At 54.2% G+C, this 13,730-nt stretch overlaps 1 protein-coding gene across 1 annotated transcript in view; it reads left to right on the forward strand.

Moving 5' to 3' along the window:
* Window positions 1–13,730, forward strand: part of SIM2 (SIM bHLH transcription factor 2) — a 46,613-nt gene that overhangs the window by 23,451 nt on the left and 9,432 nt on the right. Inside the window, exons 6-7 of the mRNA XM_032631426.1 lie at window positions 1,499–1,698; window positions 6,061–6,167. Of these exons, the coding sequence (XP_032487317.1) occupies window positions 1,499–1,698; window positions 6,061–6,167 (307 nt within the window). The remainder of the gene's footprint in view (window positions 1–1,498; window positions 1,699–6,060; window positions 6,168–13,730) is intronic.

Raw genomic sequence — 13,730 nt, forward strand, 5'->3', positions numbered from 1 at the left:
AAGGAGGGAGGGGTGGGGTGAAGAGAGAGGGGAGGGTCCTGTGCCTTTGCTCTTTGTCCTGTCTTTCTGGAATGCCCCTCCCCGCTCCTACCCATCCCAGGGTCTGCCTTCCCTCAGCCTCTCCTCAGCCCTGCTCCTTTGAGCCTCAATGCCAGCTCTTCCCTTTGACCATTACCTCACTCTGTTTCATAGATTGGGAGATACTTTTCTTATTTGCTGTCCCAGACCCTAAACCTCAGAGGTGGAAGCCTCCAGCACCACCCTGCACCCTGTAGATATTCTTCTGGAGACTTGGGTCCTGAGATGTTTCTGACACTTACTAACCACCCAACTGTCTGATCTTAAGTAAAACCCATCACCTACCTTGTCCTCAGTTTCCTCATCAGTAAAATGGGAGAATAGACTCCAAAGATTCTAAGATTTGTTCCAGCCCTAAAGACTGTGAGTGTATTCAGGAATCCTGAGGAAAGTTTTTGAAAAGAGGATTTAAGATGTTAGCTGTTCATCACTGCTGTTGTGATGATCGTGATCCTTTCAAAGATTTTACTGGGCTTCCCTGGTGGCGCATTGGTTGGGAGTCCGCCTGCTGATGCAGGGGACACAGGTTCATGCCCTGGTCCGGGAAGATCCCACATGTCGCAGAGCGGCTAGGCCTGTGAGCCATGGCCGCTGAGCCTGCGCGTCCGGAGCCTGTGCTCCGCGACGGGAGAGGCCACAACAGTGAGAGGCCCGTGTACCGCAAAAAAAAAAAAAAAAAAAAAAAAATTTTACTGACTATAACTGGTGTAAATGCTTCAGTATTGAAGCTTAGGGCTGTACAGATGTTTCCGTTTGATATTTGGAACACTATACATTTTCTCCTATATGGTTCTTGGCTATAACAATTAGAAGTGTTTCCATGCTGGATTTTTGTTTATTACAAGTGGATAAGATCTTGAATTATAAATAAAGTAAATAAAATAAAATAAGCATACGTTCAAAATGAGGACTTTTTTTTAAGGGAATTCCCTGGCGGTCCAGTGGTTAGGACTCCACACTCCCACTGCAGGGGGCACGGGTTCGATCCCTGGTCGGGGAACTAAGATCCCGCATGCCTCACAGCTGGAAAAAAAAAACACTGAGGACTTTTTTGATTGTACTGAAAGAACTCTTCATTTACTGGAGTGATACAGCTTGTCAAACTATTTAAATGTCAAGTTAGCAATTGCGAAATTCAACCTCATTGGGAGATGAGCTTTACAGTTACTGAAGTGAACATTATGGAACAAATGCTCAGCTCCCCAAAGTGCCATTGTTGTGCCATCTGATTGCAACGGCCATGAGTTAATTATGCATAAATCCATTATATAGTAGAGAGTCTTCACCTGTGGAGTTATTGGGCATAGTCAGTTGCATATTCCAACCTGTTCCAGAAAAGAAGCAGGCCCAGAGCCAGGAGCGGTGGGTACCAGCCTGACCTCTGGGGCACCACCAGCTGACCCTGCCTGTGCTTTCCCAGGTCATACACTGCAGTGGCTACCTGAAGATCAGGCAGTACATGCTGGACATGTCCCTGTACGACTCATGCTACCAGATCGTGGGGCTGGTGGCTGTGGGCCAGTCACTGCCGCCCAGCGCCGTCACTGAGATCAAGCTGTATAGCAACATGTTCATGTTCAGGGCCAGCCTCGACCTGAAGCTGATATTCCTGGATTCCAGGTGAGTTTGGCATCTGCTGCTGCGGAGTTCCGGAAGATTCTGATGGTGGAAACCGGCCCCTGAAAGCTACACTATTAAACCAACATGTAGCAAGCAATAAGCTGTACTAAGAATATGAATTAGAAAGAGATTTAGTGAAAGAATTAGTATCGACCTTAATCGTCCAGGAGTGGCTGGCCTCTCCAGCTTATAGGTACTTGTTTTATTTGTTTATATTTTCATCGTCTCACTGGAGTTTGAACTGGAAATATGTGTTGTGGGCAAAAGTTAGCCTTTTGAAGACCCATGAGGTCAGGATTCTGCCTTGTGTCTCCGTCAAGTTGGTAGGACTTTAAAACAAACAGAAAGTCTCCACTCTGAGCGGTGTGTGTTACTGCGAGGGCTTCCAGCTCCAGCTGGCGGGAAGCCGAGCTCTGCGGTCCCTGCAGGGCTGAGGCAGCGAGCAGAGAGGGGGCCTTCTCTGGGGGGAAGGCCGGACCCACAGGTGCCAGTCGGCAGCTGGGCTGGGAGGGCACCTCTGGCTGACGGGGAGGGCGAGGCTGCAGCGTCCCCAGAACTGTCTCCCACTTGGCGAGGCCCAGCAATTTGAGAATCTCCTCTCAGAGAGAGGAGGGAGGGTGGACGAGGCAGAGGCACTGACCTGTTGTTTCACTGGGCCTGGGGAGGCGTCTGTGCGTCCCCCGAGGCAGGCTGCAGGCCTGCGGGGCCTCCCTGGGCTTCCATTTCCTTTGCCCATTTGGCTACTCACAAGGATGTTAGGAAAGATGAAGCTACATAGTAGATGGGAAGCATTTGTAAAGGTGAAAAGCCTGATATACCTGCAAGGTGAGTCGTTGTGCCTCTTGGCCTTCAAGATTCCTCAACTGTACAGACGGAAACGAGTGTTCAGAGACCCAACTCCTGACTTTTGGTGTGTGTAGCTGAGCTTTCTGGGAGAAAAGTTTTACACACACACACACACACACACACACACACACATTTTCCTGTATGTCCTGAAGCTAGGATGTATTGATTTTTTTTCACTTTTTAAAAATTGTGGTAAAATATACATGATGTAAAATTGATCCTCTTACCCATTTATGGAATAAAAATAAACTTACCTGGTTACGGATAAGAGGTGAAGACACTAGGCTAGCTCATCGTGAATGCATCTCAGAACCATTCAGAGGTAGAGAAATGACAAGGGTTGGCCTTACAGGGTCATCATCACGCTCCCAGAAACTCCAAGCAAAGAGGAAATATAACCCCTTGGGGGAAAGATGCCGGCACCTCTTGGGAGGGCCAGATGCTGGCAAGGGCTGTTTTCTTGAAGTAAAGACAGAGGCACCTGCAGGGAGGAGCTGGGAGGCTGGGAGCTGCTCCAGAGCCGGGCGTGGGGTAGGCCTTGCAGCACGCAGGGACAGAGAAGCTCTCTCCAGACTTAGGAGCCACTTCGAAAAGTGGACTGCAGGGGCTTCTTCCCTGGTGGCGCAGTGGTTGAGAGTCTGCCTGCCGATGCAGGGGACACGGGTTCGTGCCCCAGTCTGGGAAGATCCCACGTGTGGCGGAGTGGCTGCCCGTGAGGAGGATACGACGGGTTTCTCCCTTGTTTTATCTCCCAGTTTTTCTTTGACCATCCTGGGAAAAGCCTCTGAGGCTTGGTGAATCCTCTAGAAGAGGAAAGAGGGGCGTCTCCCCAAGAGGAGAGATTTCAGGTCTTCTCGAGTTGTTTAATCCACTCAGCTTTGAAACGTGAGGGACAAATCAGGGAGCTTCACGGAGGAGGTTATGTGAGTTTAGCTCAGAGGCCAGCTTGCTCCTGAAGGGAGCCTCTGCTTCTGGGTGTAAGGGCCATACCCCCGAGGTGAGTAGTAAAGCAAGGTGGCCGTCTCGAGGAGGACTTCCTGTCTCTACAGAAGCCCGTGAAGTTCTTCCTACTAAGTACTAGGAAGCTTTTAGCAAAGCCTTGAGGTCTTTTCTGAACCCCCGTCGTCTAGGAGGCCCTGAAGAATTCTTCACACTCTGGTCTGCAGTCGGTTGCATCTCGATGGTCTTTGAAAGGCCACTGGGCTGGGGGACAGAACTGGCCCAGTGCCAGAGGGTCAGTAGAAAGGCCTGGCAGGGTGATGTCAACTCCCACATCCAAACCCCAGAAGCCACGGCAAGGGGTTGGCCTGAAGCCCAGCAGCCCCAAAGTCACAGGGGCCAGGGTGGGAGTCCTGGCAGGAGGGCGCAGCTGGTGCCCCCCCGCCAGCATAATCCCAGACAAAACTGAACTCGGCGTAACCTGAAATCTGGTTCATGGGGGTTTTGTGGTATTTCACTTTGAAACTGTAGCTGGTGCTTTTGCTAAGGATGGGTGAACCCGGCGATGTTTGGGGTTTGGCAAATCCCTCTGACAGGTCTTCAGACACTAGAGGGTTGGAAAAAAACAAGAGGGCAGCCTGCCAAACCCTTCCCTTCTCCTTTAATTTTTAAAGCCAGTGTGTACTTTGATGAGAAACTTAATACATGTGTTTCTGATTCATTTACACATTCGGGGCCGTTGTTCTGAAACTTTACGTCCAAAGGGTCTGGGAAGCCTCTTTCATCCCCACACCGTAGAGATGCCTGGTTTTCTTTTGGGGGGAAGCCAGACGTCTCAATTTTCCTGCCACACGGAGTTAGACTCCAGTGGGGCCTGAAGTTCTAGGTGGCCCTTGGACAGGTCCCCCGAGCCCTGAGAGGCTCTGGCCTGTGCAAATTCCCTTTCTACCCACCTCCAGCCCCAGCTCCTTCCTGCCCTGGAGGAACACCATGGAAATGTGTACACCAAATAGTGAGTGATTCCATGGAAATATGACGCTCACGGAGATTTACGACCCAAAGCCTGTGCAGAGCTCCACAGAGAGGGGAGCGGGTTAGGGAATGAAAGTGAGGTCAAGTTTCCCCCTTTAATTTACAGCTAACATTTCAGATCTGGGCCAGCAGGGCCCCTAGGCCCTGTCACCCTCAGTCCCCACTGACTTCTCACCATGGCCTCACCTCCTTTGGAATCCCCTCGTCTCCACTTTCATCTGTTCTTGAATATCTGTCACCAAGATGTTAGGGCCACCTCCTCTGAGGGCGTGGCTCCCAGCACCGTTATCCATGGCCTGGGAATCGATACCACGGCCACATGCAATTTTCACCTACGGGTGGAGTGATCCAAATGCTAGCGATGATGCCGTCTTGGATGCTGAGAGCCACTCTTCTTCAAAGAACTGAAGTGGGAAATGAATATGCCTGGGGCTCGATAAGAATAAAAACTGGGCAATGGTGAATAAGCCCAGGGAGAATGCTTCCATTTCCACAGCGAGCTCAATAAGCCCTACCTTCAGTCACAAGAGTTTGGGGTGTCATTATACTAGTTTCTGGGGGAAAACAGTCCTCCACCGATAGGAGTCTTAAACGTCTCCAGTTACTCCCTAAATCCCACCTGCAGGAATCACCCAATCATCAGAGCATCATCCTGAGACCAGCTGTGCCAGGTAACAGTGTCCAGCGTGGAGTGGAGGGTTACGGGTTCGCACACACAACAGGCAGGATGTGGAACCAACCCGAGTTTTCATCATCAGGTGAAAGGATGAAAAAAAGTGCGGTATCTACATAAAACAGGATATTATGCAGCCACAAAAAAGGAACGACATTCTGGTAGATGCTACAACATGGATGAACCTTGAGAACATGTTAAGTGAAAGAAGCCAGGCACAAAAGGTCAAATATTGCATCCCTCCACTCAGAGGAAATATCTAGAGGACACAAATTACTAGAGATAGAATGTAGAAGAGAGGTTGCCAGGGACTTGGGGAGGGGGAAGTGGGGGGGTTATTGTTTAATGGGTGCAGAGTTTCTGTTCGGGGTGATGAAAATGTTCTGGAAATGGAAGTGGTGATGGTCATACAAGTGAATTGTACACTTTAAAATGGTAAATTTTATGTCATGCATATTTTACCAGAATAATTTTTAAAACTTTCACACCGGACTTTCCCCCAAAAAAACCCCAGCGAGTGGGCTCTGTCTCACCTTGGTAGCTCCTCCCAGTATCAGTATCAGGTCCACTCTTAAGCATCCTCTGATAGGCTTCACCTTGAAAAGGTATTGACCGTTTTGAGCCATCCCAAACCTTCCAGCCAGTGGCTTCAGAAGGACATTCCTGCTCGTGAAGAGTGATGTGTCGTGCACTGGGCTGGAGCTCATAGACTTTCTTGTAAAAAAAAGATCATTCTCAGTTTCCAAAATCAACACTCTCTCCACCCACCCCCAAGCCTTTTAGCACTTGATTAGTTGGAAAAACCAATGTTAGTTTAAATGAAACGCAATCTGCAGGGCATTGTAATTCACGGAGCCACTGCCCTCCCCTAGGGTGACGGAGCTGACTGGGTACGAGCCACAGGACCTGATCGAGAAGACCCTGTACCATCACGTGCACGGCTGCGACGTCTTCCACCTGCGATATGCGCACCACCTCTGTGAGTACTGTGCTCACCCTGGCCAGGAGCCCTGGCAGCCTGGGAGGGAGCGCTGAGGACAGAGTGGGGGCAGCGTCCCTTGTTTGATGCAATAACTACCCATCATGTACCCACGAATCTTAAACATCAAGCCTGTCTCCAGGTAGCCCTCGCTTTCAGCACAGGCACTTATTGTCACTTCTCAACTATCCAGTGAAACCCTGGCAGGTGTGGGATGATGTGGAAGTTGCTGGATTCTATTCAATAGATTATGGATTTGGAACCTAAATTTCTCTATGACGTCTGGATAGCAGTTGTGGATAACGACAACAGCAGTAGAAGAACTGATACTTACAGGGCCCTTACTAATGTCCGGCACTTGTTTGTTTAAGTGATTAAATCCATTACCAACCAAGTGAGGGAGGTTCTCATGTTCACGATCCTCCCTTTGCTGTTGAGGATGCCGAGGTTCAGAGAGGTTAAGCCACTTGCCTATGGTCACACAGCAAGGAGGCGACATAGCTGGGAGCTGAATCCAGTGAATTCGGCCTCCAACCGCTGTCCATCATTGGTTGGGAAGCTCAGGGAGACCACAGGTTTCTAGGATGGGAGAAGTCCACGTAGAAAGAGAAAACCAACAGTATTCCATTTGTCAACAGAGGAAGTTTGGGGAACATCTGGATGGGAGGGTGGAGGCGCTCGTCACTGAAATGGTGAAAGAAGTAACACTTTTCTTGTAGAACCAAATCGAGGCAGCAAATAACTGGGATGCAGTAGAATACCTCATCTTCCCGCCGTCCAACCCCACCATGCTAATGGCCGGTCCAGGGGTGCTTGTTAATGGGGTACGGGGGGCTGGGGGAGCCAGATCTTCTGCAATGTGGCCCGGGTGGCACGTCCTCCTTCTTGCTGTGTGTTGACTAAGAGGCATCAGAGGACAAGATGCTGGTGTTGGTTGCAGCTGGGCGACGGGTCCCAGGGCTGCTCGATCCTCGGCCACGCCATCTGCCTGGCCGTTTGGTGACAACTGGGACTCAGTTAGCCCAGCAGTTACTAGGGTATTGCTCTTCTCGCTAGTCACTAAGGGCACAACCTCCTGTTGTGACAACCAGGAGGTTGGCTGGGCAGACGCCATCAGCTTTTTTCTGCTCCTTGTAATTCACAACAGCATGGAAAAGCCCCTGTGCATGGAAATACGTGGAGTTGTGAGCAGCTTTTTATGTCTTTTTTTTTAAAAAAATGGCCAAATCATGATCTCATGTAAACGTCCCTGACCTTCTCGAAGCCCAGTTTGGGAGGAAGCAGTTGCCTAGTGTTTAGAAGGGCTCCGTAGGTCAGGTCGCTGATACGGGAGCTAGAAATCTTCCTTGTGTAAACGGGGTAGGAAGTGTCAATTACAGAATTAGGTCTTCGGGAGACCTGAAAGGCAGGGCGGGTGGTAGAGGGGAGCCGCTGGGAACGTGTGCTCTGGAGTAAGGGGGGTGGAAGAGGCACCTCCTGGAGGCTGTGCACCACGGAACAGTCTAGAGGGAAGGACAGGCAGTGGGGGGGGGGGGCGTGGGCAGGGGAGCAAATGGGAGAGTTCACAGCTCCACACCTCCCTGCCACTGTCAGGGTGTCCGAGGAAAAGCCCCAGCCCTGGGGGTCCCAGCCCCGTCCCCTGAAGGAGGAGCACGGTGAGCCTCTCTCTCCAGCACAGGAGTTGAAAGCAAACCGTTGAATTACACGAAGGGAGAGTTATTTTTCAAAGCAGGGCTGCACTGTGGGAAAGTAGCCTGTAAGCGCAGAGAAAGGAAGCTCACGGAACTAGTCTTTGTTTCAAATACCACTTTTCATCTCTCGCATTGCATGGCTAACAGAGGAGCACAGGGTTTTTCAGGGGGAACAAATTCAACTTGTGTTTTGGAAATGTAATGAAGCCCATGGTGGTGGCCGGTGGGAGGCTGCCGTGTCCCTGACATGGACCAGATGCTTTTCGCATAGGAACCAGAGGGGAGCTGGGCCAGGTGGGCCAGGTGAGGCTGGGAGGTGGAGAGGCCTGTCTGTGGGTGGGACAGGCCATTGGGTGCTCAGGCCTTCAGTGGTCCTGACCACACGATGGGTCTTCAACTTGTCCACCAGGGGCCCCCGTCTTCCCGAGCTCATCTGACTTCCTAAACCTGCCGGGGGGGGTTATTCGAGAGGTCTCCTGTGATTTACGTGATGAATTCACCTCACTTCATTTGGAATTGGGGATTTCCAGACTTTGCGATTATTGCAAGGTCCCTGAGAGGGAAGGTGCACACGGGCTTCCAAGGGACACGCAGAAAAGGCGGAGGGTTTACATACCAGAGGGAGCACGGCTTTGCCAGATGAGCTAGAATTGGTGAATCAAAGAAAACAGAAAATAGCAGTCTTGGCAATGATTGCTACTGTGCTGTGACTCTGACCTTCACTGTGGCCAAGAAACCACCGCGGGGGCAGCAGGTGCAGAGCACAGGGCAGCGAGGCCAGGGGACGGCGGGTGTGGCCTCGGATTCCACCCGTCTCCCCTCCACCAGCTTCCCTGCCCCCCCCCATGTCAACGAAAGCCGAGTGACAGCCGGAAACAGCCGAGGCCTCTACCCACGCGTCGGGTGGGAGTGGGTCTCCCGGAGCTCAGCCTCGGCTCCAGCCTTGGAACCGTCTCCAGACGTCCCTCAGGGCAGCCGGCACTCTTCCCAGAATGTTACTTCCCCTCCAGAGCTGGACGAGGAAAGGGAAGACAGTCTGCAACCAGGGTAGGTGTTTGGAGGCGGGTCTTCAGGGCGTGCTGTTCGGGAGATTTTGAAATCTCTCTGTCCGGTGGTCCCTGTGGCCTCACTCTCCTTCCCGGGCTTCCCGTTCCTGCCTCCCCCCGCCCAGGGCTGCTTGGCATCTGTTTAATTTCCTTAAAACACAGGAGCTGAGTCTGAGGTTCAAGGGCAGTAGTTTATTTGGACAGTGGCTGAAGCAGGGGCAGTGAATGGGAAGTGAGGTGCGGAAGGGAGGGAGCCATCGAAGGGGCGTGTCCGGCGGCTGCTGCCACAGGCCACCGGCCCTCAATCCCCCGGGGACCCTAGGAGGCCAGGACACCTGCCTCAGCTGTGGCACTGAGGAGAGAGGGAGTGGGGGTATTTATACACTCCAGGCATTGGCTGAGGCTGCTCTTGGGGTGTTGTACCCCTTATCTGCCAGGGGCTCAGCCAAAGAACAGCCTCGGGGGGAAGTGGGGCCTCAGGGTGGAGATGGAGCCTCAGGTTGGAGATGGGGCCTCAGGGTGGAGATGGGGCCTCAGGGTGGATGTGGGGCCTCAGGGTGGAGATGGAGCCTCAGGGTGGAGATGGGGACTCAGGGTGGAGATGGGGCCTCAGGGTGGATGTGGAGCCTCGGGGTGGAAATGGGGCCTCAGGGTGGATGTGGGGCCTCAGGGTGGAGATGGGGCCTCAGGGTGGATGTGGGGCCTCAGGGTAGAGATGGGGCCTCAGGGTGGATGTGGGGCCTCACGGTGGATGTGGAGCCTCAGGGTGGAGATGGGGCCTCAGGGTGGATGTGAGGCCTCAGGGTGGATGTGGACCCTCAGGGTGGAGATGGGGCCTCAGGGTGGATGTGGGGCCTCAGGGTGGAGATGGGGCCTCAGAGTGGAGATGGGGCCTCAGGGTGGATGTGGGGCCTCAGGGTGGATGTGAGGCCTCAGGGTGGATGTGGAGCCTCAGAGTGGAGATGGGGACTCAGGGTGGATGTGGGGCCTCAGGGTGGATGTGGGGCCTCAGGGTGGAGATGGGGCCTCAGGGTGGATGTGGGGCCTCAGGGTGGAGATGGGGCCTCAGGGTGGATGTGGGGCCTCAGGGTGGAGATGGGGCCTCAGGGTGGAGATGGGGCCTCAGGGTGGATGTGGGGCCTCATGGTGGAGATGGGGCCTCAGGGTGGAGATGGGGCCTCAGGGTGGATGTGGGGCCTCAGGGTGGAGATGGGGCCTCAGGGTGGATGCGAGGCCTCAGGGTGGATGTGGGGCCTCAGGGTGGAGGTGGGGCCTCAGGATGGAGATGGGGCCTCAGGGTGGAGATGGGGCCTCAGAGTGGAGATGGGGCCTCAGCGGGGAGGGGGGCCTGAGGCCAGGTTGGGGGGCCTGAGGCCAGGTGGGGGGAGCCTGGGCTGGAGGTGGGGCCTCTGGAAGTTTCTGGGGCGTCTGTGGTGGGGGCAGGGGTGTGAGGCAGCCAGTCTCGAGTGAAGGTCCACCTCTTCACTGCGTGTCCTCAGCTTCGTCCCCTCCCTGGCTCCGTGAGGCACCGTCCCTCCACAGGCTGCCCCTCGCCTGTCCTTGCGCGCGTGGCTGTGCCCTCTCTGGGGGCCTGTTGTTCCCACTGTGCAGGGCCCCTGCTGGGTGGCCGGAGCGTCGTCCACACTGAAGCTCCCGCCCCGTGAGGGCTGAGGCGAGCCCCGCACTCTGTCCGGTTCTGTTTCCACCCCCGGCTCGGTGCCCAGGCGGGCCGGCCTCTTGCTTCCGGACAGCGCTATCCCCCGTGCTGCCCACGTGCTGTGTGGTCTGCCAATCAGCGCAGGCGGGGGAACGAAACGCTCCAGACCGGGCTTAAGGTCAAGAAGTCGGCAGGGCTGGTTTCTTTGCTCTCCTTGCTGTGTAGGCGCCCGGCCTGTGTCCTCACGTGCTCTCCCTTCCGTGTGTGTCTGGGTCGTATTCTCCTCTTCTTCTAAGGACACAGTCATACTGGGTCAGGGCCCACCCACGTGGCCTCATTTCACCTGATCACCTCTTTGAAGGCCCCGTCTCCAGACGCAGCCGTGTCCTGAGGTCCTGGGGTTGGGATGTGAACATGTGAATTTGAGGAGAGGACGTAATTCAGCCTCGCCTGAGTGGTGGGCACGGTCCCATCCCCACAGCTTAGCTGGACATCCCGGCTTGGGGAGGGCAGGTGAGGGGACCGAGAAGGTGGGACGCGTCCCTTCACAAGGTGACTTTTCGGTCCTGTTGCCGGCTGCTCTGGTGGCTCAGGGGCCCGGTCGAGCCTCCCGCCCTGCAGGCTCCCCTCGGGCCCCCGCAGTGGCCCCTGGCGACTGGACCTCGAGTCCTTCAATCGGAACACAGCCGGAGCTGGCCTGGGGGCTGCCCCCGGGGCCTGGGCACCCACGCGGCTTTGACTGCTTCCCCTCCATGTACCACAGCCGAAGGCGGCCACGGTGACCCACCCGCTGGGCCCCTCAGCCCTCCAAGGCCCCCAGGGAGCCTCCTGGTCCTGTGAAACGTACAGACCGACTGTCTTGGCAATTGATCAGGTAACTCGGCTTAGGAAGAAAACGAACAGTTGCCGACACCCAGGACCCAAGGAAGCTCACTGTGCTGTTTGCCCGGGCCACGCTTTCTCCACATCGGTGTCCGAAACCCAGGAGCCAGGCGAAGGGCTCTGCTAGAGGCCTCATTGGACGTAACAAGTGGTGGCTCTGCAGGACCATGGTCAGCCATATGGTTTCCACACATTCTTCAAAACATTATCTTAACCGGCAGCAGGCGTCCACGAGGTCCGAAGAAAGCTCAGCCCCGCAAGACAGGGAATCAGCGCCTTCCAGAAAGTCAGCCTCGTGAACAGGAGCGGGGCTGGCCCTTGTGGTCTGGGGGAGCACAGGCTTCCAGGGGCCAGCTAGATGGGGGCTGGGATGGCCCCGGCACCTCAGCCTCTGGTCAGTGAGGTCCTGGGCATTCCCAGCTGAGCTCTCCAAGTGAGTCTGTGCCAGGGCTTTCCCCAGAACCTTCTGTAAGGAGATCCTCTAGGGGATCCTCTAGAGAATGTCTTGGACCCTCCCAGCTCGTTCCTGGCTCACTGCCTCCTGGTGGCTGAGGGGAGGCCCTAGCAGCCCTGTCCTGTGGCCTTGGGAAGGTCCTCCCAGCTGGGGCCTGCCTCCCTGCTCCCTTTGCAAAGCATTTGGGAGACTTTTGTATATGGGGGGCTTGACCTGCAGGTCCTCGGGGTGGGCAGGGGGCAGCCTGGTGCACAGGCCGGGGAGGGGGTCAATATCTGTAAACTTGAAGATGTGTGTCAGGGACACCCGGCAGGATTCTTGTGGACAACAGTGTTTTAGAAGAACCATGACGTCTGCACGGCTGTTCATCCAAAGTAGTTATGAATTTCACCTAGTTCTCTAGGTAGGACCCTGTCCAGAGTGGGCCAAGCCCAAATGCCAAAGAGAACACAGGCTGTGTCCAGCTATGAAAACATTTCAATGTCACAGAAAGGCTTTGGAGCCTGAATATGTGGTCCACATATTTCAAGCAATAACTGTTATAACAAAATTATAGGATGGCTGGTGTAGACCCATGGAAAATGCACTTTAAATGACGTACAGGGGCCACAAACTCAAATGTTTATGGGGCTGGACATGTAACATGAATGTATGAGTGGGTGCAGATGGGGCAATATGGAGTGGTGGAGCTTGTGGCTAACTGGAGAACACATGACCCAGCCAAAGGCATTCTGGGTAACAGCAACACCATGCCACCAGCAAAGCACATCTGTGGACACATGCAGTCCATGGGGTGTCAGCTTGCAACCACTCTGTAGCACAACTGTGGAACAGGGACAAAGGTCTTCAAATAGAAAATACAGTTGAAAGAAGTTTCCAATCTACCGTGAGGAGTTTTGATTGACATTCACAGGGAGGCTGGCTTCCACCACTGGCCTCTCTTGCCTCTGGACTGGAAATGGATGATGGAGTTTAATTCATATGCAGATCCTTTCTAGATGCTCCCCTCTGAAAGAGTCTGGAGGTAGAAGCAGCTTTGTCTTCCTGACGAAGGTGCAGGGAGCCTGTGCATTAAGGGGGGAGCCATGAGCAATGAAACGGGAAATAATCGATACTAGAAAGCACAGTGCGATCTACACGCTGTCCTGCTCCCTGGGAGCAGTTTGGACATTTATAGGTGTGGCTTGATGCGTCTGGCTGAGCCCATCTTCTGTGGTCAGTGTCACTTTGCAGATGTTGCACAATACAGCCCCCTGGAAGTTCTTCCCCCCCCGGGCTTTCCAGGTCTCAGTGACCAAACTCCCTCCAGCCCCAGGTGTAGAGCAGGGGCATGGGGGGGTCAAGGACACCGAGACCCACTCCCCAAAGGACCACGTGGCTTGTCTCCAGTCTCGCTGACTGTGCTCTCCCTGAGGCTCTGCTGGCAGAGACGAGAGCCGGGAAGAGCACGGGGATTGCACTTACATCTTCCCCACAGGGGTGGTTAGTTTCCTGTGGCGGCCGTAACCAAATACCACAAGCTGAGTGGCGTGAAACAGCAGCAGTGTACTGGCTCACAGTCCTGGAGGTCAACGTGTCGGCAGGGTCATGCTTCCTATGGAGCTTCTGGGAGACGAGCCTTCCTGATTCCTCCAGCTTCTGGTGACTGCCAGTGGTCCTTGGCTTGTGGCCACAAACCCCGGTCTCTGCCTCCATCTCCCTCTGTGTGTCTGTGTCTTTTCCTTTTCTGTCTCTTATAGGGACACTTGTTATTATAATGATAGAACCTTGAGATCCTTAATTACATCTACAAAGACCGTTTTCCCAAATATGGTCACATTTGCATGTTCTAGG

The sequence above is a fragment of the Phocoena sinus genome, chromosome 4, assembly GCF_008692025.1.
Source record: "Phocoena sinus isolate mPhoSin1 chromosome 4, mPhoSin1.pri, whole genome shotgun sequence".
In the NCBI taxonomy this organism is placed as follows: Eukaryota; Metazoa; Chordata; class Mammalia; order Artiodactyla; family Phocoenidae; genus Phocoena; species Phocoena sinus.